Raw genomic sequence first — 24,769 nt, forward strand, 5'->3', positions numbered from 1 at the left:
GAAGCTAAAATAACCCATGAACTTTGCTCGTCTTCACTGAGTCACTTACGGAGCGCTGTATTCTTTGGACAGCATTTAGAGGAACATTTCAACACCCCTTAATCTGTTGCAGTTTTACTGCCTATAAATGGGTTAAAGTATGTGGCACAGTGTATAATTTTACTGCTTCTTTCAAAGAGACATGTGTGAGATTAATTAATTGCCTTTAGAAGGAAATTTGCTAATTTATTCCATGTTAATGGAATAAACCATTCGTAGTCTTTTAACTACAAAAAATGAAAGTAGCATTCCTAAGGTTTATCCATCGTACCAGAGTGCTATTCTTGCATCTTCTGCCTATGTATACCATTAGTTTTCTGTTTTTTTCCAGTTAAATTCCCCCAAATTCTGTATCTTACAGAAGCTAAACTACCTTCCCCACTGTCAGAACTCTGCAGCTCTGCTCTTTTTCTCATGCTGAAGTCTGTCTGGGAACCTCAGACTAAACACTATTATATTCATCTCCACTAGAAGCTCAATCCAGGATTTAGAGCACTTAAGCACAGCGGTGGGGATTGCTGCACTTAGATGCCAGAGCCGCCTCCATTCAAAAATAAATGCAAACCTGTGGCTGGAGGGAGTGGAGGATGGAGAACACGCTAATAATGCTGCAGTGTTTGTACAGCAGCTCTGTAGCTGGAATACTTTTTCAGGAATTCGGAAATCTCAAGTTCAGGCTTTCTGCTGAGTGCACCCATCTGCACCTATCTCCCTAATGCTTTAATACCAGATGTCTTTGCCCTAAGGGGTTTCTTCCTCATCTCATTTAAAAAAAAAAAAAACAACAACAAAACAATGCTGCGCAGGAAACACTTGTTTCTTTCTCCATTTATAGGAGCAGACAGAGGGATACCTGACTTGTGGGGTACTGAGTTGTTTGGGTAATTTGTGCTTCGTGGTGTAGGATCATCTTGTTTATTTTACCCAGTGATTAATACAGAGCATTTAACCCATTTTCAGAATGGGAACCAGATCTCATTTTTCCCATTCTTTCTTCTTGTTTCTCAAACTGAGGAACGCAACAAACCCAGATGCCACACTTCTTCAGAACAGATGTAAAGGGAAGGGCACTATCATCAGCATCATGTTCCTTGTCCAAGACATTTCAGAAGAGAGAATAAGCTTTGCTCCATTTTTATTCTGAAGAGCAACACTGGAGATCTGATTGTGCAAGGATCCAGGTTGTGAAACTGAGTTTGACGTTGGTGTCTGTATGTAACCAAAAACGGGGGTGGGAAGACTCCCAGAAAGGATGACTTCAAATATAGTTTTCTCCTGGGCATTACTTGCTAACTATTTTGGGTGTTCTGCTCGGTGTCCCAGTTCATGAGTTGTGCCCGGACGAGTTTAGCACTTCCCATGCAGTAAATGGAAGTGGAGGCACTCTCTGATTATGCTTGAGTTAGTCACTGCTCTAAGCATTATTAGCTTTATGTCTGGTGGGCTGTGATAGTACTAAAACCAAAACCAAATAAACATAGAAGAAAAATACACTTTTATCCAGTGTCAGTCAAATCCTGGTGCTGGAAAGAAACCACGCTCTTACAAGCACAGCCATGAAATACTTGGCTATGAAATAACTGCCTTGGATGTTTTCATCTTTTAGCCTAAGAAAAGATTTGGGAACAGCAGAATACAGGCACTCACCTCTTCTAAACTCTGCATCACATACTTTATGGAATATTTTATCATCAACTATCTTTAAGCTTTTACCAGGATAACAGTCTTTGCTTTGGCAACGGCTCCCACAGTAGTCTTGTAGGAGAATTAAGATGTAATAGACCAATATTAGAACTATATGGAATAAAAACAAGAATTTACAGTCTGCAAAGGGAAATCTCAGCAGTAGGCTATGAAAATGCTGGATGCTAATGCTGTACCTCAGTGAACAATACTCTGTGTTCATCAGATTACGCAGGGAAACGTTTTTAAAAGACAAGGTACACAGATTTGCTGACTCTGTCCCTCTCACAGCTCAGTCCAGAAGTTCAGTGTCCATCAGAGCTCTCACAGGGATAACAGCCACGCTGCTTGAGCCTGCAGAATGCATTTTTCTGGGGGTTGCCATGGCGATCTATAGCACACTGATCCCCAGAGAGCTTCACTCAAAATTCATAGGGAACCAGAGCAGGACAAAGAAATGACACCCAAGCAAAGGCAACAGGGAAATTCTGTATATACTTCCATACCAAAGCTTTCAGAAAACAGATATATTCAGAATTGAAAGGTCTGTAGGAAAGAAGCACGGTCTTCACAGCCCTAACTCTAAACCAGGATGATCTAGTGAATAAAACTAAGAATTTCTGACCCTGTCTCATTCTGTGGATTGCTCCTTGGCACAGGTTAAATCCTCAGCTTCTGTACTGCAAAATCCTTATTTGTGCAGCATGGACAGAGATCAAATGATAACTATGCAGCCTGAATGACACAGATGTCTTTAATAACGTAACACTGTAGAGCAGTAATATTTACTACATAAAAAGTAAATGTCAGATTTTGCTCATAACGTTACTTTTCACTATTCCAAGAAAATAGTTACTACAACAATTCTTCAGTATTTGAGCAATTTAAATTCTCACAAAATACTTTACGTCATCTGTTGGCCCTTATGCCAGTTATGCTCTCTTAATGCATTCTCAACAAAAGAGAATTAAATTTGTCTGAACATGAAAGCAACACTCTGTCAAGTGATGTATGCTCTCAATATAGAGTTGAGAAACCTCTCGTATGGTCCTTTCACTCTCAGCATACAAAAGCACGATCTGGTCAGGCACTGCACTATAATGGCCATATACACAGGAACAAACCGGCAAGAAGAGACACTAAAACTGAAAATCTGGGCCATGTCAGCTATGCCACAGTCCAGAAATAATACCAAATGAAAGTCAATCAATGTTTCGCTATTAGGCAGCGTGTTTCACTCAGAGCTTATTAACAGACACTGCCAGGCACTTTTGCACGCTAAAGAGCTCTGAAGTCAGTTAATCCTACATTGGTTGATGTTCAGCCACTTGTGTACAGTGGCTTCTTTTCATAAAATAGGCAGTATTCTTTTTGTTTCTACCTGGATCTCTTATTTTTGTTACAATGGACACTAACCTCTCCAAGTCATCACTCATTAATCTTCATATATACACAGAAGTAATGCCTCCTATTTTATGATGGTGGCCCACAACATCAGAGGTGAATGTTGGTGGCACAGCAGTAGAATCTGACCCTCCCCACCAATATCCCATTACATCTTGTTGTTATGTGACAGATGGCAGCAGAGGGGCAGTGTGACAAAATGGCATCAGACGTAGAAGTGATGATTAAGCAAAGATGTGGAAATAAAACTCCTCCATGCGAAAAAAAAAAAAATTGTACCCAACCCATTAACATTTACTGATGCTCGCTGAACATTTATGGAGACCAAACAGTGGATGTGAGCACAGTGAGGCGGTGAGTGGTGCATGTCAGCAGTGGTGACAGCACGGTGAAAGACAAGCCATGTTCCAGACAGCTGTGCACAGCTGTCACATCATGAAAGGAAGAGCATCTCAATCAGCTCACTCAAGCAAATCAGTGCATTATGACCAGGGAGCTGTGTAGTGAGCTAAACATTGGCTTCAAGCGTCAGTGGTGGCAATGCTGGAATATTGCAGAGTTTGCGCCAGGTGTGTTCCATGAATGCTCACATAGGAACAGATAGACACCGTATGCAAGTTTGTCAGGATCTACTGAACCAACACGAGGCTGAAGGTGACTGTTTCCCCATTAAAGAAAAAGTTCAAGATACAGCCCTCAGTGGGTAAAGTGATGTGCACTGCCTTTCCTATCCTGGAACCTGGATGAACCATCAAATCTGACCCCTACATTTTGATTCTGACTAAGCTGAAGGCTCAAACTTCCAGAGCCGGGCTAGAGAAGAAGAAAACCTTTCTCTTGCAACACAGTAACAACAGACTCCATAACAGTTTGAAGACCATGGAGAATATTGCCAGTCTTGGCTGGACTGTCCTATCACACCCACCACACAGTCCGGGTTGGGTGCTTTCCGACTCCATCTGTTCAGGCTGATGAAAGATGAACTGTGTGGGCAACATTTTCCTAAAAATGATGTCATGAAAATGTGGGTCACCTCTGCTGGTGCACATTTTTATGAGCATGGCATATGGGCTCTTGTTCACTACTGGTGAAAATGCACAGCTAGTGGTGGTGATTATACTGAAAAATAGTGTTTTGTAGCTGAGAATTTTCTCTAGCAAACAGTGTTATTTTGCTCTTTGTACATGTTTTAGTTTCCATCGAAATAAACAGGAGGCATTACTTTTGGAGTAACTTACGTACATAATCATGTTAGGAAAAATGGCCACCTCCTGAATGAGAATGAAGCTTTTCATTCAAATCCACTTCAGCTTTCATCAAGCCTCCACTGGATTCCACAGCAGTAACCACTTAACAGCCTTGCTCTGTTGCCATTCACCAAAATTTAGTGTGCAGTCTCTTACTTAGGACCACAGGCAGCAATTTACCTGCTGTCTTTGGGTTTGTTCCTGAAGCCCAACTAGTGTGCCATACTGACACTAATGCCCTTGGAAAGTGTTCTGGAAAGCCTGGTTTCTTTACTATATTCACATTCTCAAAGCCCTAGGATACCCACAAGATACCCATTTATATGTACAGGATACCTATTTATATGGATGTCCTTCAATGACTATGTGCATGGTGTGCAACCTTTTACTCTATACACGTCTTTCTTAACTTTGGTTCCTTCATTAATCTTGCTTTGACATCCAGTCATGAGATGAATTCTCTGTGCTTCCCCAGATCATCAGCTGTCTGGTTTTCAAATCAGCACAGGACTAATCACTGCTGGCTGGAGGAAGAGCTGAGGGAGAGATCTAGCCATCACCTTCCACATTTTCTTATACGAGCTCATTCTCTCCTCAAAGTTGCTTGCAACAGTCTTGAGCAGTTTCCCTATACTTCAGCCTTTCTCCTTCCTGCAATACTCAAGTGATGAGGCAGAAAAAGGGGTTACTAACTATTCTGGTTATTCATAGCCATCTGCCTCTACCCCACTCCTGTGCATGCCCACACACACAGCAGCAGTTCTGCCACTACGGGCAGAGCTCCCCGGCAGCTCCCACCAACAGGGACATCTCACAGTGGTGCCCATGTCCCATGCAAAATCACAAACTGTGCACCACAAACAGCTCCTCGCCACAGGTCAGCACAGCTTCCAGGCAAGGAGGTGAACTAAAAGCCATTACTTCAAGAAAATCTACTACTTACCGCTGCTGTCCACAGCCATAGTAAATGGCACCAGTGAGCTGGCAGGCACTGCTGAGCTGCTTTCTCTCTACTGACTGTAGCTGGCTGCCTTTTCCTCAAACAGCTCCTGGAATACTTGGGCCCCTTTTTTCCATATGCTTTTACTTTTCTGAGACTTCTCAAGCTGCTGATTCCTGAATAAGAGTGCTATAGCTTTTGGACATAAACACTCTTGATCTCCTTTAACAGTGCCTGATTTATTTGCTACATATACTAGTATTTCTGCTCCCTTGCAGGAAAAGAACTTGAACTTTAATGAAATCCCTACAAAAACACTGATTGCGGTAGGCATAATATTATGGTTCTTATTCTCTCATACCTTGATCCCTTCAGGGAAGAGGTTTTATTTACCAAGCATAAAGATGAAGGTTGACAGACAGCCTTCAAATCAAAGCACAAGCCAGAAAATGTCTGATTACTCCCGGAAGCAGCATTTAACGGCTTAACTTGGTCTTTATTTAGATATTACTTTGCATATTTCACCCATAATGAAAGCAAACTTGTTGTGAACAAAATCATTTGGTAATCTTATTTATCAGCATCACTCACACACTGACAGACAATAATTTTAATAAAGATTTCTCTTACAACATCAATTTGTTCAAATTTCCTTTTTTTAGATGTTTATGCATTTTTCAGGGCCAATGAATGAAAAGAACAGAGACCCCGGTGCAATTCCAACACTTCCAGAGAACACAGTGGTAAGCTGTGCTGTGCATCTGCCAAGGGAATATACTTAAAAAGCTCTACTCTCCTCACTTTAACAGCAGGCACCATGCCACCCACTACTTGTGTATGACAATATTTTACAAGGATACTGCAACTCTTTAAAGCACGAGGATGAATTAACTACACAGGGGCTGTCAGATATTTACCTTGCCCAAGAATGTTAGATGTATTAGAAATGCCAAAGATAATAAATGTAGTTGAACTTCAGAAGAGGAGTTGGCAGAACATGACAAAAAGCATCGTTGCAGAGATGCTTGCCTCAGTCGTGTGTCACAAAACATCAGACTTGCACCCCCTTCTCTTCCCTTTCCTCTCCCCAATTATTCAGCAATTGCAGTCACAGGCAAGGCTCCTGTCACCGCTTAAGAGACACAAGGGGAAGATCACAGCATGCCTAATACCTCACTTGGGACACCTTCTCTTTCCTCTACTGTCCCACAAGGTCAGAGTTGCAGTTTTATCTAGTGGATCTGACAGCATCTCTCCACAGGCTGCTCTGCCACTCAGTTCAAAGAAAGATCTTGGGTAAATGTTACATGTTGCCTAACATCTGTGCAGAATAGCTGATACCTTGTTCATCAATGGAGAGAAGATACTGAAAGGAAAGCATCTGCTTTGGGATGGTGCAAGCAAGCAAGCTCCAATTCTCTGCAAGCAAGAGAAGGTGTGAACACACTTATGGAGCTGCTATAGCAGGAACTACCCAATTTTTGTCTCCTGGTCAAGTCAGTTTTCAGCTCTTTGCTCAGACCTGAGGTGTGGTTTGCACACCTTATGCCATCCGTGGAAATGGTAGAAACAAGCAGGTAGGGGAGACTGGAGAACGAAATAACCTTGTGTGCACTGGGGCCCAGTGAAGCAACTGTGTAAATATGTCTTGACACAATTCAGGCAATGTACCTTCAGTAGGTGTCCTAGAATTGGAGAAAGAAATACTAGCTCTCGCCTTGTCAGAAAAAACAGGCAGGCTTTCTGGGAGGGGATGTTATCTCTGCTCATTCTTCTTTTGTGAGAATAAATGCCTGCTTTGTATAGGATGACTATTTTCAGGATACCACATTTGCTTACAATAATAGGTCAGTACATTCAATTTTGCTCAAGTTGTGCAAAATGGATGTATTGGGAATGCTTTCCTTTCTTTAGTTATTGGTTCCCATCCCCAGTCTACATTACTTACTTGTTCTCTTCCTCCAGGCCCTATATATACATCAAAGACATGTTTTCAAAGATCCATTTCTCTCAGCATAGCTTGCCCCCCAGCTGTAAAAGCTTTGCTCACATATACCTCCCCTAAGAGAGTTAACTTCTTTGCATAGAACTCCTTTAGGCAACATCTGCAGTCATGCAAACAGGTAGAAGGCTCCCATGTGGTGCAGCTCAAGAAGGAAACATACACATCCTGCAAAGCAAATCCAGGGTAGGCTCACAAATATTTATACATCAGATAAAATCTATATCCTGTAGCTTGGGCCACTATAAACAAATGCTACCCAATATATCTTTCAATTCAATCAACTGAAGAATTCACATGTGGATGGATGGCCTGATTTTAGTTCACCCAAGGGTATGAAAAATCTAGGAATGCAATAAATCCATTTACTCCTGAGTTACTGACCACACACTCCTTGCCTCCTCAGCATTTTGCAACAGCATCTTTTTGGCTTTGAGATCAACCAGACTTCTCAACAGTCACTCAGTTTCTGGATACTTGTGATGAAGCATTGGCAACTAATGCCACTGTAGAGAACAGACCAACCTAGCCCAGATAGGTTTTTCCTGTATGGACGGTATATGGTGTATCTCATGCTTTCCAAAGGCACTAAAGGTAAGAAGGGTTGAAGGACTTCAGGAATCTACTCCATCATCCCTGACACCAGCTCCAATGCATGTTCTTGCTCATCATAACAGAAATGGTATCATGACCCTTTTTTTCCCCCATGAGTACTCTGAAAAGCCAAATGCCCAGTAGTCTCTGTGATAAAAGATTTTTGACTGTGCAACCAATGCAGAGGATAACAAAGCCAAAGCCACATACCAGCTATTTGTTCTGAGTGAAAGGACCATGGCACCCCTCGCCATGTCCCCAGGACCACATGTCAGAGGATCACAGAAGGAAACGGCTCAAGAAAGAAGAGTAGGAAGAGCAGGTCAGACCATAAGTCCCCATAACATTGCTCACAATTCATACCTTCGTTCCTTCCACAGTGTGGAACTAATTTTTTTTTTTATTATTATAAGAAATAAAGTTATACACAGCTCTGCGCTTATATAAGAATAACAACCAGGCTGAGTTCTCAAAGCTACACACACCTCCTGCCTCAATGCAACCAGCACCTTCCTGCTTCCTTCAGGTTCAAACAACGGAGAACAAACTCTGAAAAACCTGCTTTTTGAAAATGAAAGTCTGGCTTTGAAGAAAACAGTGGCAGGTCCCTTCAGTTGTCTGGAAATTTCCAGACAGGTCTTAAAGAAATCACCAGCTGTGTATAAACACTGGAGTTACAATGTTTTGCAAACTCAGAAATTCCCAGGAACTGTAATTTAATACAATTCATTAACTAGTCACAAATTAAACTGATGTCATTTTAAGTAAAAGCAGCAAGGATAAACAAGTCTGTATCCTGTGCATCTTTGGAGGACTTCTCTTTACTGTACTGACTTACTGAGTGACAACAAGAAATCTGATGCCTAGCACAAGATATTCTTACTTCTTAACATACCTCATGACATTGTGCTCTATCAGACTGAGTGCTACAACAACAGGACTAGATTTCCAAAAGAACAGGCATTTTTAAATGTGGGGTTTTTTTGCATGCATTGCATTAACTGAATCAAATAAGGCTGAGGTTTGCCTTGAATTTAGCTCTAAAAATTATTTAGAGGACAAGTATTTAATTCTTACTTTTATCCTTGTTAAATCCTTTAATTAAATGTAACATTAATTGAACTAAAGAATATTTAAAAGGTTTTCTTCAACTAATACATTTAAACGCATTAAAATGGAGAAAAAAAAACAAAACAGGAACACAAGACAGGCTTATAAACAGATTCATACAACAGCATGAAGAAGGCAGCACCCTGTGAACACAGGGCATTTTTTTTACGTTTGCTAGCACAAGAGTAACAGCAAAGGTGAGGAGCAGCAGAGGTGGTGTATTCCATACAAATCAAGGTGCTAATGTGAATCGTCTCCATTTAACAAAGCAATATATCAGGTCACGCATATCAACTCTTAAACAATATGGCTATTGTACAGCAACGGGATGCTGGGTGGGAATGGTGCAGAAGTCCCACACCCCGTACTCAGACTGCTACGTATGGGGAGACCTGTAACCCACTGCAGCCAGAGCATTCCTGCACCCAACCCCAAGGGATCAGCAGTATGAGGGCTCCAAATGCAGTCTTGCAGCTCTGCTCTGAAAGCCATGGGCTCAGATCCCACTGGAGGAAGCTGAGAAGCAGAGACTGCTGCTACAGCTTGACGGCAGAAGAGAACCACAGGGCAGCTGGTGTGAGGGGTTGGGCAGGGAGACTCCACAAAATGCTGCTTTTGGGTTCAGCAGGATTGGTGGAGCCAGAAATTAATTAGGTCTGAAGGGAATGAGGAGTCCTAAAATTATTCATTTATTAGCAATTGCAGCCACCACAGGCACAGCACTCAGATGCTTGCAGTGAGCCAGCAAGCAGACAATGGCAGCAATGCTGTCAGTAAGGAAACCAGCAGAACAGGACCCTCAGAGCTTGCTCACTCACCTAAACCTGAAAAGAAAAGGATAAAGAAGATGATTTCATCGACTCCACCACCAGTAGCCACACGAAGGAGCTCACTTTGGCCTGGAATCAAAGGTTTTTGGAGACAAAGCTAAAGTAGCATCTGAGAATAACACTAAATGACATTCAAACTTCAGAATCAATGCTACAATCAATGCTGACAACTGATTTGCAACAGTTCCAACCATCTGAACCACAACGTGTTTCTTTATCCAAATGGGGACAGTTCTTGATTTCAGTTGCTGAACACAAGAAACCAAGTGCCAACTTCAATGTTCCTGTGTTCTCCAAAGGGGCACCACAGCTGCTTGCTCTACAACATCCCATGGGCTGTGCTTCACCAGAGTTAAGTGTTACAGGAGGCCATGCACCTCACAGGCAGTGAATTCTGAGATGTTGTAACAAAGTGGATGGTAGCAATGCAGCTGTGCTCATCAACATTTACAGGAAGGAAAAGAAGTACAGTTTAGGTACCTTCCACAGATATTTCTCTGTGAGTCTCCATGCATTCCCCAGGAACTGAGATAACCCCACAACTTCACAATCTGCTTCAGCAGCACAAAGCACTGATGTGGTGCCCTGTTCCAGCACACCCAGCTCTGCTTCTCGAACTGGGTAAAGTGCTTTGTGCTTTCTCTTGATCTCCACAGGATGCAGCAGTCCTTGCCAAAAATAACTATGTTTTAATTTTCCTTCACAATTCCCTTGAAGAGGTCTGTGCTGTTTTAATGCTGGAGCATCACATATCCCTTTAATCCCTGCGTACACATTTTAACATTTCAAACACAAGGTTATTTATAAACGAAAAGCCACCAGGGCTTTGGTGAGGTAAAGTGGTTTAAGTGGGGACTGCAAGTGGGGAGGGGTCTGGGAGGGTGAGTCATCATTTTCTGGTTTTAATCCCTCACTCCTCCTCTGGCTTTGTTATTAGCAGCAGCACTAAGTCTGAGTCTGAGCAAGACAGCAAAGAAGCTCTCTGAATGCAAAAGTGGGACAATACCAGCCACCAATTCAGTCGTGCAGTCCTGCTCCAGGCTGTGCCATCAGCCTCTTTTTGTAGCCCAGGCTTCTCCCTCCCTAAGTGCCAAAACTCCCACCAAAAGCCTTTGGCTGCTGTTCTGTTTGCCCCCACCTGCTCATGCAAGAGTGAGAACAGACGGGACCAAAGTAACCCTGTTTGCTGAATTCTGTGCAGTATTCAGGGCTGGGCATTAACACACTGAGTGGAGCTAACAGGGTACAGAAATTGTTTAGAGGGACAACGCAGTGGAAAGCCAGCCTCACTCCAACTAAAACAGTGCTTGGAACAAGTCGTGCTGCATACTGAAAGGGGATGCAGCAGTTGTTCCAATCCCCTCTTCTTTTTGGTTGCTGCAGAACAGCATGGCAAAAATTTGTCCTCCAGCCCAGTTATACCATTCCACTGAGGCTGGAACAAAAGGAGAAAGAGCTGTGGCAGAAATAACAAGGTAACCTGCATTTCTAATGGAAGCTACAGCAGAACGTAAAAACCTTAATGCCATCACATGCAACTTTTATTTGCACTTTGAGCACCCTCTTGCTTTCTGAACACTTTTCCTCCAAAACAAATTCACTAGACTGACTCTCCCAAACCCTATCCATAACCTCAAGCAGTTCCACTGAGAACTGTACAACCTCTTGCCTTAAGCCCTGGGCCTTGCAGGGGCCTGAGGCCAACCTGGCACCTGGTAACATGCAGCATCCGGCTCCAGAATTTCTAGGGGTGTGCGAGTTTGGAAAAAGTGGGTAAATTATGTAGGCAACAATTGTGAAAACGTGATGTTAGGCATTATTTCAACTTCTTGGGATGGAAATGGATATAATTTTTACTTAACTGACAGGTGTGTTGTGAGAATCGGTTAATATTGACACTTTGATCTTTAAAGTGCTTTGCCAAGTATTAATTAAGCAAGGGTCATTTTGCACTTAAGAAAGCTAGTGTTTTGGAGTTGAACTTGTTTTCATCCCTCTCCTAAAATAGTAAAGAATCTACTGTTAGTTTTTCTACATATTCCCTGGGAGATAATTCTGGAGAATCAGAGGCGTGAGAAGTTGTCTGCATTTTGTTGTAGGAATCTGTTTTCCTACGGGTCTCATAGCCAGGCCTGCAGCCTGAGATCAAATGTTCCTGAACACAGGGAGAAGGGGAACTCCCCGTAATGAACATCTCCTTTATAGCTCACCTACTGATATTTCCTACAACGCATGTCACAAGGACACATACGAGAAGTTTATAACACACCACAGATACTCAAGCACTGCAATTACTGGTAAAGCATTGCCTCATTTCTCCACAGGGGGAAAGCGCCAACATATGGGCAAAACAGTATTCCAACTTCATCTATAGTAAGTGACATGAAGCATGACCAAAGCTGTGTGATTCTTTTTTTCCACAAGTCACCTGTGTAGAATACTGCTAGAGACAGTGAGCAGAAGCTTGTTGCTGGAGCTGCCTTATTCCCAGCCTTCCCGTGCTCAATAATGAGGGCAGAATGTCCTTCGTGGGCGCCCTTGTTACAAAGATCTAGGAGCAAAGGTGTGACATTTGGCCTTAAATAGCCCACTGAATATAAACCCATATTAGAGGGAAATAAAAGACTGTACTTGATAGCATATGGGAAAGTAGAAGCATAAATCTCCAGATGTGCTGCTTTGCACACCCCAGAGAGATCATTATACAGGGCTTTCCTGCTGCTGATGGTTCCAGCCTGACCTGGTGTCACAGGCTACAAGTGGTGGCAGCACTGCAAGATCCTCTCTTCTTCATCCTCGCTAATTTCTTTACAGCCAGGCAACACAAAGGCAGTATTGCCACAGAGGAAAGAAAAAACACAGACAACACAATCTGGGATAGATGTTAGAAGGCAAAAGCATGAAGATAGGTGTAAATCCTGTGTACTTCCCTCAAACTGTGTTTAGAGACATGGGTTTTGGTGTGACACTAGCAAAACTTCTGTGAACTCTCATTCCCAACTTCTGCACGTCTCATTCCCATCTGGTGCCCACCAGACACAGGAGATGTTGAACAATTGTTACCCAGAGCTTCAGTAGCTTCTGTCCCATGGATCTAAAAGGGGTCTTCCAGATGATTCAGGGGGCTCAGCCTGATTGAGGTCACTCAAATTTTGCTATGTAAAAGAACTTGGGAATGTACTGGTAACAAAGCTAAATTCTAGCAGGAAAATACTAGAAGTAAAGTTCCTTATGTGAACCCTTTATGATAGTCCCTATGGTGAGAGGCTTTTTGCACAGTTCCCCTGCCTCATTTCATGCACAGTACAGACATTACTTAATGAACTAGCGACTCTTCAATATTTATTTTTCTCCTCATTATCTAGTGTGGCTCTATGCCTTATTTACCATGCTATCCAAAGGCTGCCTAGAATTATTTAGTTTTCATGATAGAGTAGCCAAGTTCTTATTGAACAACAATTAGTTTTACAATCCCCAGCTGGATCCTGAATGAAAGTGGACATTAGGAGGGTGGTCATTCTTTTTAAGCAACTATTTTATAAACAAATAAGGTTAAAAGTATCTGTGTAGAGTTCCCAGAAAGAACCTGCCTGCCAGGAAGCAGAGCTTAGTGTGAGCACATGACATGACATGGTCCTCACCCTTCAGAAGTGTGTTGGAACCAGGCTATTTTTGGTGCTGGTGCACACATTTTGCATAGTAACCACCACTGAGAATGGAGAACAAAGCTCTCTCAGTGTTTCTTTAAAGACTTATTCCAGGAATCTCAGATTTCAAGACACACAGCAAGAAGCTAATTTTGGTATCTGATGAGGGCTGGGTGTTCTTCTACCCCCACCCTGTGCACCATCCCTGTGCTCTACTTGACAGTGCCTGCTCCCAGTTCCCTAATGTGCACCTCCACTTCCTTCTGCTTTCATTCACTGCCTCAAGGTTGTTACAAGCTATTACCAGCATAATGTGATACAGTTATCAGCTGATCATCCCCTCCAGTCCATTATACATTTTTCCCAGCCTTTCCTTACTACTTAAAACAACAACAACAATAACAACATCACTCCTGATCTTCTCTCTCTGCTCTTTACCGGTGAAGAAACAAAGCAAAACAACATTTCCCAGATTCCTCCAGTATCTCAGCTTCGGCTTTCAGCTCTGTGAAAGATCAGTCAGGAAGTGTTTTTGGAAAAGAATGGAGAAACAACTGTTCCTGAAAGTTTATTCCACTTTTTAGCTCTATGGGTAATCAAAGCCCAAATCTTGCCAGCTCTTCTGCAAAATGTATTTCAAATCCAAGTTTAAGATTTCATGTTCAATAACCAATTGACATTTGAAAGTTATTGGAGTTCAGAAGGATAAAACTCTAATTTTCATGTCTGATAGCTGCAAAAGTCAGATCAGATAGAAGTTCCTCAATTAGGAACTCAGTCTACACTTCTACAAAATTAAAATACCAGAAAAATAAGATCTACTGGAGATCATATCTGTTTTTACATCAAGGACAAGGCATTAAACTCTCTGCATGGATGGGTTTATTCCTCTGCCGTTTCATGGCCAGGCAGTAATCACATCATTTACATTGTCTATTACTACTGAACTATCTGAAACACAACTTTACACATATTTTACTTGTTTTTGTATATGCACACACATGAAACGATATTATGTTTAGAATTCAACTTATACTCAAATGGCTGCTAAATAAGCATTTAAAAAAAAAACAAAACACAAATAAGACATACTGCTTGTTACATAACTCTGAGGGAACTGATGATAACATTTTCCCAAGTTTCCCAGGTGAAACAGTTAAAAACTGAGTTGGTTACTGTAATGTGAAAGTAAGTACAGGGAAACTTCTACAAAGACAAACTCATCATACGCACATGGAATTGATCAAGACATTCCATAGTCTAGAACACTCCAGAGATCCTAAAGCTAAAATTAGTTATATGTTGTTTGTTTTGATTTGTTCAATTCCTACGGGGAGGTTTTAAAGACTTAATTTTATATCTAATAGGCATATACTCATTTCAAGCTGGACCAGATACTAGGGATGTAGAGAGGCACTGCAGTCTAATCTGCAAATCCCTACCTTAGGTACAATGTTGTCAAATTGTGGGATCTCTATTTCAGACAACTCAGAATCAGCAGACAACTCCATGGAACAGATAACATTTTGCTATGCTCCTGTAGCACCTCACTGTTTTGGTGCTATTAGTCAGTTAGTAAATAACTTTAGAAGACAACTTTACAAAGCCTAGAATTAAAACTGTTCCAGCATGTTAAGAGAGGATCATCATCCCGCTTGACATCTAAGTCATGAATTCTGTACTTTATCCAGCATTTGGAAAGACTTAGTTGACTGCTTCCAAACTCATCAGGCAAGCTCTGGGAAATGGAAGGTGAGATCGTGGGAAAAATGTAATACAAAAAAATACTGGAAACAGATTTGTGGCAGCTAGAAGTTTATGACTATCACTGCTCTGCACACAAGAGACACTCGAAACCTCCCGGAGCATGACTTCCAGAGACAGGTCTTTGCTTCAGACACAAATACATGCGTACATATGCCCACACAGTTCCAGAGTTCAGGTTATTATGAAATACAGTTAGGGAAAGCAATGGCTTTAAGAAAAATAATGGGGTATTCAAGAGCAAAGTAACAGTTTCAAAAGGGTCTAGAAAATGAACCAAAGCTCTTATTGTTAGAGAACTATTGACTCCAGGTTTAAAAAAGTGACCTCAAGTGAGCAATGATGCACTTAGCCTGGAACTTGCAGCCGCTGTATTTCATCCCAAATTGAATTGCCAATCCACAGTGCAATCTTCTACTATCAGCTCACATATCTGGGGCAAGTACACAGAAAAATACTGTATAGTGGATGCATTATTCCAAGTTAGACAAATTTCTTCTGGAAATGGAAAATCTGTCTGTGTTACAGAACCTCTTTGAGGTTGTGTTTGTTGGTTTTTTTTTCTTCTATGAGCATTTAGTGACAACTTCATGTTGGCATTTCTCCTTCAAACAGTTCATAAACATGCAAATAGCTTTGGGCATGGCCCAGTTAATAGCATTTAGGTACACCTTGCCTACAGACCCGCATTTAAAAACACAAAGATACTTTATACATCATACAGACATGTATAATGTTCAGATCCAGCATTCTCATAATAGGGAAAGTATTACATTAAATGGTATTTTAGGTAAATCAGTTTGTCAATAACAAAAGCATCAATATCAATGTCTTGCAAACATGAATAACTGCCACCCGCATGCTATTAAATACTTACATTCACTTTTCTACTATGTCTTCTTCACTACAGTCAGGTTATTTTCCAGGACAGCGTTTAATCTTCTTACTAAATAAAAATAAAAATAAGACAGTGATTAAAACAATATCCATATTCATTAAGCGATGTTCAATCGTCTTAAATTTATGAACTTTGAAATATTGATTTAAGATCATCTATAGTGTTCCATAAACGTATAATTTGTTTATATACAGTCAATTTTATTGCATTTAAAACACAGTTTTAGCACACCATAACTTTCAATCCTGCGGCTAAATGGGGTAATATTCTGCATTTCAGTAGCTACTGAGATTATAAATCAGATGGACAGTTGCTCACAAATGTACAACTAATTACAACAGAACTGAGAGCTCAGCTGATATATCACCAGAAAGAATGCCTGGCATTACAGATGGGGTATTGTATGACTTGGCACTCTTCTAGTGAGAACTTGAACATGCTCTTATCAATGGCAGCACTCAGCACCTCCCACGATCAAACATTTAAGAATGGAAGAGAAACAGTGCTTGTCCCTCTAGGGAAGGATAAAATACCATCTGATACCATTTAACATTACTGTATATGCCAAAAAGTAATTAAAAAAGATTATTAATCTGGACTGTTCAACTTGAATATGAAGATGACAATTGCCCTCAAAGATTACCCACATCAATCCATGCAGTGAGCGCTGAATGCCCCAACCACGTTCGTACATACGGATATTTATCACTACATTTTGTAAAGAATAAGATGCTCACTCAAGCAGTTCACAGCAAATGCCAACACAGACACTAAAAGATCATCAAATGGAAGTCGAGCTTGAAGCAAAGACCCAAACATTCAGCAAAATTCACCACCTTAATTTCCAAGCCATCTCATTTCAGTGCCAGCTGAAGCTGACTTTGAGACTTGCCTGACACTGGCTCCCTGGGGAGGTAGGAAATAAACCTCAGCAGGACTTTTATTTTCCTCTCCACGTGCCCTGAGGCTGCCCAGTACTGAAGTGTGCTTATTTCATTAATATTCAATGGGACTTAATTTCTTGTTTGCATTCCCCATATCTAGTTGCTGTGGTAACACATTCTTTAGGACTCCATACATTCATCTCCTCTTGACAATACAAATTGCTCGAAAGCAGCCAAGGTCCCAATGAAAAGCAGTCTGAAGAACCTGCATGCTCACAAAGATACTCAGCAAAACCGTGAGATGTAAAGCCACGGTGAGTGCTGTTAGCTTCAATATTTGCATGTTCCATTAGAAGTGTTTTCCACCCAAGACAGCTGAGTGGCTGTACTATGAAGAGAGGGCTGGAGCAGTAATGTAAAACAGAGCAAAGTGAAACAAGGATAGTGGTCAGACAGATGTAGAGAGAAGGTGAAAGGATCCTCTACCAGAAGCATGAAGTGAAGATGGAGAAGTAAACAATATCGGATTGAAGAGAAGAGTTCAGGTCAGGATTTCTCTTTTTACATAAAGAAGGAAAGAGAGAAACATGGGAGAAGAGCAGGATGAGGTATTTGGACATTACCTGGATGACAGGACCTAATGTAAAGAGAAGGTTTGGAGTGGATCTGAGAGACAGCACGTAAAGGGAGGCTTAAGTAAAGTGGCCAATCCATTAGACAGGCAAGAGTCTTGGATTTAGGATAAAGGGAAACAGATTGCTTTCTATGTCTTACTAACAGTGGAAATAATCTGGTGCAACACATGCACAGAAAGGGAAAGAAAATACAGAAGTAAAAGGAAGAGCAAGGGGTATGAAAAAGAATGACCTTTTCAACAACCATCAGAAATGAAGGAGGTGGAGGTAAGTCAACAAGGAAACAAGACTTCATCCAGCTGGGAAGTTCTCTTTGTAAATCTCTTTGTACCTCTCTCCTTTAGAAGTTTTTTGCAAGCATTACTGAATAGTGATGTAGGCATTTCTTGAACAGTTGGCTCACATCTAAGCTTTGCAGTTGCAACAACTGAAGTGCTTGTAAATTGAAATTTGGCTAAGCTTGGAAAAGGAATCAGATCCTGAGCTTTCACAGTCGTGTCCAGTCAGTTATACCCCCAGTAACAAAAGTACGCATCCTGCTAAACTTTATTTATTGGGAAAACAGGCTCAACCACAACTGAGGAACTGGAAGAGAGCAATCAGACTGTGTATGCGTCAGTTCTCACATGTGTACACTTAACATTTTAGTCTATGGTTGGTAACTAGCTGTGCCAGAGAATGATGCCACCCAACTGTACTCAATTTTCTACGCTATAACATACAGATCCTTTTTCATAATAGGCCTGGGACACAAGCCAGAAATCTTACTCACTGTCTCCCTACTTATTCAAACTGAGTCATCAGATTTTCCAGGTTGCTCTGCTCTTAGCCGGCATGCTGCTTTGGCTAGGTTTGGATGGACGTCAGTGGTACCATCTGCCACAAAGCTTCCTGGTTTTGTTTAGTTTTTTCCTTTTAACTTCTGCTTGTAGCACAACAGCTCTTTTTCAGTATCTTACATAGCGTACTGCAAGGAATACATCTTCCATGGCATGAGTTGGCCAGCTGGTCAGCCCAAAGTGAGTGCTTGAACTACAGGAATTAAAATATACATTCCTATCAGAAATCTTTAAGCTGGAAATTCTTGCAGGCTGACTGAAAGTCAAAAGTACCTAGAAAACATAGCGAGGTTTTCTTTAAAGCTGACAGCAACCACGAGCACAAACAGAGCAAGTGTGGGGTGAGGAGATGCTCACACAAGCTAACTTCAGTCTAACAAGGTTGATCTTGACAGAACAGCAGAGGATGGAAGGGATTTCAGGGGGTCAGGTTGTCCCTTCTCTCTGCACTGGTTCAGGAGAGAAGGTTTTGCTATGGATCATCTTCTAGAGAAGGAATCAATCTTTGAACTGCTCTTTGGAGCATCCTCTCCCTCCACAACCCCCAGATAACAGTAGAGAGATGAGTGCCATTAGACCACATTTAGCTCTTGTCCTGTCCCATTCCAATCTGAATGCATTTAACTGCTCCTACCTTCTCACATGAAACAATTTCTGACTTTCAAATCTGAAGACTCCTCTAGGACAAAGAACACCACAGACATGTAACCTAGCTAAGACTGTCAGGACATGTAAATAACCCAGCACAGCTGCATACAAACTCCCTATCCTGCAAGCACTCTATTCCTCATCTTGCAGCTGTGCTCTCTATCTAGGTTGAATGTCATAGGTACTGTCACTTCAAAAACATGGTTAGCTCAGGTTGAACAGCTGTGTTTACATTTTGAGCGCAGCCCCAGTGCAGCATCTCCTGTAGGGACAGTGGCTTTCTGAACACTGGAAGGAACAAACACAGCACTCATTTGATTGAGCAGCCAGTGCTGTTATAACTAAAAATGTTTTAAGTGCTATTTTTGCTTGTTTGCTTCTAGAGCTTGGGGGGGGGGGGGGGGGGAAGAAAAAAAAAGAATCCAAATTTCTTTGAGGGAGGTTTTTGTTGGTTTGTTAGAAAGGGCACAGAGGGGTCAGGGACAGAAAGTTGTGCTATCCGGTTCCCAGACACAGGCCTTGCTCCCTTGAGCTTCAGTTATATGTAACATATTGAGTAAATGCTTTTCATATAGGCATTTATACACCCATGGGACATTTATTTGGCTGTTTAGCTAACAAGCACAGTGCACTCGATAGTTCTGAGCATATAGGATAACACTTTCAGTGTTTCTGTTTTGAACTTAATTTTGAAAATGGATCTTCACGTTTCATTTTGTCACAACACTGAGATCACGTCCATATGGAAACAGGATGTAGAATTTACTATTAAAAACTTTAGGCTGTTATTAAATGTCAGCTTAAGACCCCAAACATTATAGTATTTACATCACTAATTAACTAACATACTGCTACACTACAATGCTCAGCTAATTCTGCATCTCTCCTTACCTTCAGCTCCCCACTTTACATTGTTCCTGGTCACTCCCTTCATGCCTTCTACACCTCTTTGACCTCAGAGACACTGGTTTCACTTCCAGCATAGAATCTCCAAAGTCATCACTGACTTCCTTTCTATCTCCTCCACTTGGCTACCTCAGGTTCAGTATAATCATTTTCTTGAAGCCGCTCCACATAGTTCAGCCTTCAGTATGCTTACACATAATACAGTTTAAACTCTTTTGCTTTGGTTTTCAGTCAGTCTCACATACTTTTGTCCACAAATTTATGTGCTATGAAAAGGCCCTGATCTCCTCTGCAAAAATTCACAGAATATTAACATGATGATGGAAGTGTTTAATATTGCTGGATGTACCTCAAAAGAACCACCACTTTCACTCAGCCCTTTCATTTTTCTCTTCCTGTAGTTTGCAGGGAAAAAAGAAAAAAGAAAAAAAAAAAAAAGGAAAAAGCACACATGCTGGAGTTTTATGTTCTTAACATTTAAGTTAAAAGTCTCAGATCAAAATCTGAGTTTTACAGATATAATACAAGAAAAAAGACCAGCAGAACTCAATACTGAAAACCAAGAATTTGTACTCCTTCAGCCTTTCTGAATATCCTTCACTTCAGTATAAGGAGACTACATACCTCATCACTTTATAGACTTTTCCACAGAGACTTTTTGACTACAGAATTAAATGCACTAGCCACTTTCTCTGTTGTCCTTTCTGACCAGTCTAGAAAGCCTACCTGTTCCTTGAACAGTATTTCATTGCAAATATCAAATAGCAAGAACATTATCCCATGAACTGGTTGATCTCCAGTAACTCACATATTAGGGCCAAGAACAGAAGCAATTACCAATGAAGGAGAGATGAGGTATATGCATTCCAGCATCTTCAGATCGTTATTTATCAAAACCTAACAACTGATACTGGGCAAAATTATACCCTGCCTTATCACTCACAGAGGGCAAGAATCACTCTAACCAGTGTGGAGTCAGCAGTGATCCACCAGAATTTCATACTCATCAAGTGGTCTGGTCTCTTGGATAAGGGTTTCATCCAATGCACAGCAACACAGAAGCAATCCCATTTTCTCAAAAGCTATTTAAGAAATTCTTAAATCTCAACTTCTTCATCTTCCAACAGCATATTTAGCTTGGTAACATAACAAGAATAAGGATACCACAAATAGTAGGAATAACTTTTAAGCCTAAAAAGCTATTTTAGAAATATCCTCAGCTGTGAGACATAAACAAGATGCCTGGTAGAGAGATGTAATGCAAAAAAAAAAAAAAAGAAAAAAAAAAAGAAAGAAAGAAAGAAAAAAAAAGGCACATATTTGGGATGGCCCGTGTAATCCACTAGTGCTTTTTTTAGTTGCAAATAAACCCGTTGTCCCAAACTGATACCATAAAAAGCATGCTAAAGAGTAACGTCAACTGTACGAACTGTATGATTTACCTAAGGGTAACAGGAAAGGTAGATTTTTAACACAGTAATGGCTGCATATTTTTTTCATCCTGAAAATGAAACTTAGCAAATCTGATGAATTCCAAGCTGTGTTTAGTTTAAACATACCCACTGACTCTGGCTTGTCTACGTGACAAGCTCAACACTGTGTGCAAAGCCAGAGAGCATACTTGCTAGAAAGATCAATACAGATTAGAGATATTCAAGCTTTTAGGTTGATTTTTTTTTTTTCTTGCTGTTTTCTAAACTCTCCAGCTTGTGTACTGTGAAGTAAAGGTGATACAAAATCATAAACAGTACAGTCTATGTCCTTGACTTTTCAATGCCATTTGGCAAACTATTGCAAAATGAATATCATGAGAAGCAACTTCATATCCTGGGACAGGATGTTTACACTGTCCGGTGTCGGCATCTAATCAAACCTGCTAGCTTCTCTACTCTCAATACAGCCAAAGGAAAAAGGAAAACTCTTCCAGAAGGCAGCTTAAAGTGGGCTTTTTTCTCTTACTATTGGCTAGAAAAGCATCCCAGGTGCTCACGTTAGGAATCTAATTTGTTAAAGTGAATATCCTCTTTATGTAACAAAATAATGACTTGTTAATTTTGTGGCTCCTGGCTTAAAAAACAATAATTAGAAGCTCATGAAAAAATAATCAATGTTTTTTCTCTGATACACTCCGCACAAACAGGCAGAGACAGTAAAGATCCTCTCTTCAGTTGCTTCACAAGGCCTTTTCAGTTCTTAAGATAACCACACACAGACTTCCAAAAGTCTTCTCCTTTGCCTTTTCTTTGAGTGATCTGCTTTCTCCAGGTCTGTCAGGAGACCAGAATGGACTTATCTGACCATTCCTGAGACAGATTTTTCATTTATAACTCATACCATGCAATATAGTCTGCCTGAGAACAGGAATCAAACCTCTAACTCTTAAGTAAACAAATGCCATGGGCTTCATATTCTAGCTGAAGGTTAATCACTACATTGTTTACAAAACGTGCATTAATCTCAAAACCAAAGGTGAAATCCTATGGTCACTGAAGCAAGTGAAAGTTCCTGTAAGGCCAGAATTCCTGTCCAGATTACTTCATGTGTGTGCGTGTGCACACATAAGCTTTAATAAGTTCACATCGTTTCACACAGAAAAAGGCTACAGATGCAACCCACATATTCTTGCACTCCCCCTGTCACCCAGTGAAATTTAGCTATAGCCTTGCTCGGTTGAAACACATTTCTTTGCATCTGCCCTTGAAGAGGACACTACGCTCCTGGTCCCAGACAGACGAGCCATTATTGTCCAAGGGGCACAGTGTAAGTAAGTTCAAACCCTCCTAGTGCTCTCTGTTACTTCTGTGGCTGAATTTGGACATCACTGCTTTCAAAATGTGAGGACGCAGAATTGCTCTGACAGCCCTCAGGGCCAAGGCTGGGTGCGCTGGGCAGGCTGCCAGCTCAGGGCCTGTGTGTGCAGCCTTCCCTCGCACTGAGGCTCTCCCATCAACACCAGGTGCTCCCCATGTCACTAATGTCACCCAGAGCAGACAGCCACGAGCTCCCAGCAGAGCAAAGTTTACTGTTAGTTTTCCAGGAATTCAACACAATGCCGACATGGCTACACACTGAAAATTTCCCAAAGCTTACAAGTTTAGTTTTCCCTTCATTTTTCTATTCCCTCAAAGACCAAAAATGACACTGCTGTTCTCCTCTGTTCTCAATTCTCTGATAATCCTATTTTTTTTCCCCTCTTTGGACAGGGAAAAGAGGAAGCAGAGGGAGGTGTAATGAAAAATGAAGCAGATTGCCATCTATTTTTGAGCTGATTGTAAAGAACATTAAAAGCGCAGAGCAGTTAATGGACTAGCTTGCATTCACCTAAGTTGTTGAAGTACTGAAATAGCTCGATCATTTCAAAATACCAGTATTTCACTTCAAACTGTGCACAGACATACAGGTAGCGCTGCTCCTGCCATAAAGTATTCTACAGCTGCTGCTCTGTCTTAGCACACCCCCAGCAACAATCTTCCCCCAGCTCCCCTTCACAAAACACAGCTGTTAACTGCAAACTGCAGAACACAAAAAAATCACCCAAATTGCCCAATGATCATTACTGTTCAATCAAGGTAAATTGTGAGACGTTCACGGACACTGCATCAGAGCCTCCCACCTCAGAAAAGAAAATCAGTGTCTGTGGTATTACACCCACCCTTCATCTTCATGGAGCAGAAGGCATTCCACAGGCAGTTTTAGTTCTCAGAGCACTGATTTTCTATCGATCTGCTCTGGCCTGGATTTGAAATAGGATACCACATGAAATTGGATCCTGGGAGCCTCAAACAAGCCCAGACTTGCAGAGAAGGTTAAACAAAAGGAAAAAGAAGATTTTTTAAACACACGGTGGGAGTAAAACTAATTTTAAAATGCCCTCCATTTCTTTCGAATGGAAGTAATATATTATCTCTATAAAGTCTTTTATGTAAAGCTCTTGAAATTCTTTATTACTTATACAATGCCATTGGTGCACACCTCGCTTTAGAAATACGCATTTTAATAGTCAACCAAAGGGATCCAAACCACTAAGGTAATTAAGACTGTTTTTAAATTGGCTTCACTAGCAGACTTCTACCTTTCTCTGTGCAACTGACACAGTTCTGCCCCAGTCCTCTAGTCCCTTAATCACATTGTCAGTGGGAGGACTTGCACAAGAATTTGACTATTTACTCCCTAAATTATGAAACACATCCTGCCTTATTGGAAAATAAACAGGCATGACACTGGGAGCGCAAAGAGGGAGAGGAAAAAATGTGAAGTGAAAAAGGTAGGTAAAAGGAAGAAAAAATTGTTACTGCAGGGCTTTGGCTGGCGTGTGAGCCAGGCAGGCCTTTGCCAGAGCCCCAACAAAAGGTCTGATTGAATTTTTAGGTGTCTTCTTGACTTGATTTCTCTTGGGATAGCATGCTGCATTGCACATTTTATATCTTTTGTTTGCTTTCAAAAGCACAAAAAAAGAAATTGTTACAAAACCTGCTTTGAAACTTAATGAAAATCTCACCTTTCCCATTAAGAAAGAAGAGAGGAATGTGAGGAATGTGTAAAATACAGAACCTTCTCATTAATACAACGCTAGCCTCTTGCCAGCCAGATCAGCAAGCATGAGAGCAATCCAGGTTTAAATACCAGGGATGTCTCATTTGTCCATCAAAATGAAGGAACAAAGCAACACTGCCTAATTATCAGCATTACAAGAACACTG

General features: G+C 41.1%; 1 protein-coding gene across 8 annotated transcripts in view; it reads right to left on the reverse strand.

Annotated features, from left to right (window-relative positions):
• Positions 1-24,769, reverse strand: part of PLXNB2 (plexin B2) — a 250,023-nt gene that overhangs the window by 98,700 nt on the left and 126,554 nt on the right. For all 8 annotated transcript variants that reach the window (XM_090136759.1, XM_031614992.2, XM_031614983.2 and 5 more), the window contains one exon: positions 16,138-16,206. In XM_090136759.1, coding sequence (XP_089992885.1) covers positions 16,138-16,139 — 2 coding nt within the window. In that variant the 5' untranslated portion in view covers positions 16,140-16,206. The remainder of the gene's footprint in view (positions 1-16,137; positions 16,207-24,769) is intronic.

Source organism: Phasianus colchicus, chromosome 1 (assembly GCF_987193195.1).
Source record: "Phasianus colchicus chromosome 1, bPhaCol1.hap1.1, whole genome shotgun sequence".
In the NCBI taxonomy this organism is placed as follows: Eukaryota; Metazoa; Chordata; class Aves; order Galliformes; family Phasianidae; genus Phasianus; species Phasianus colchicus.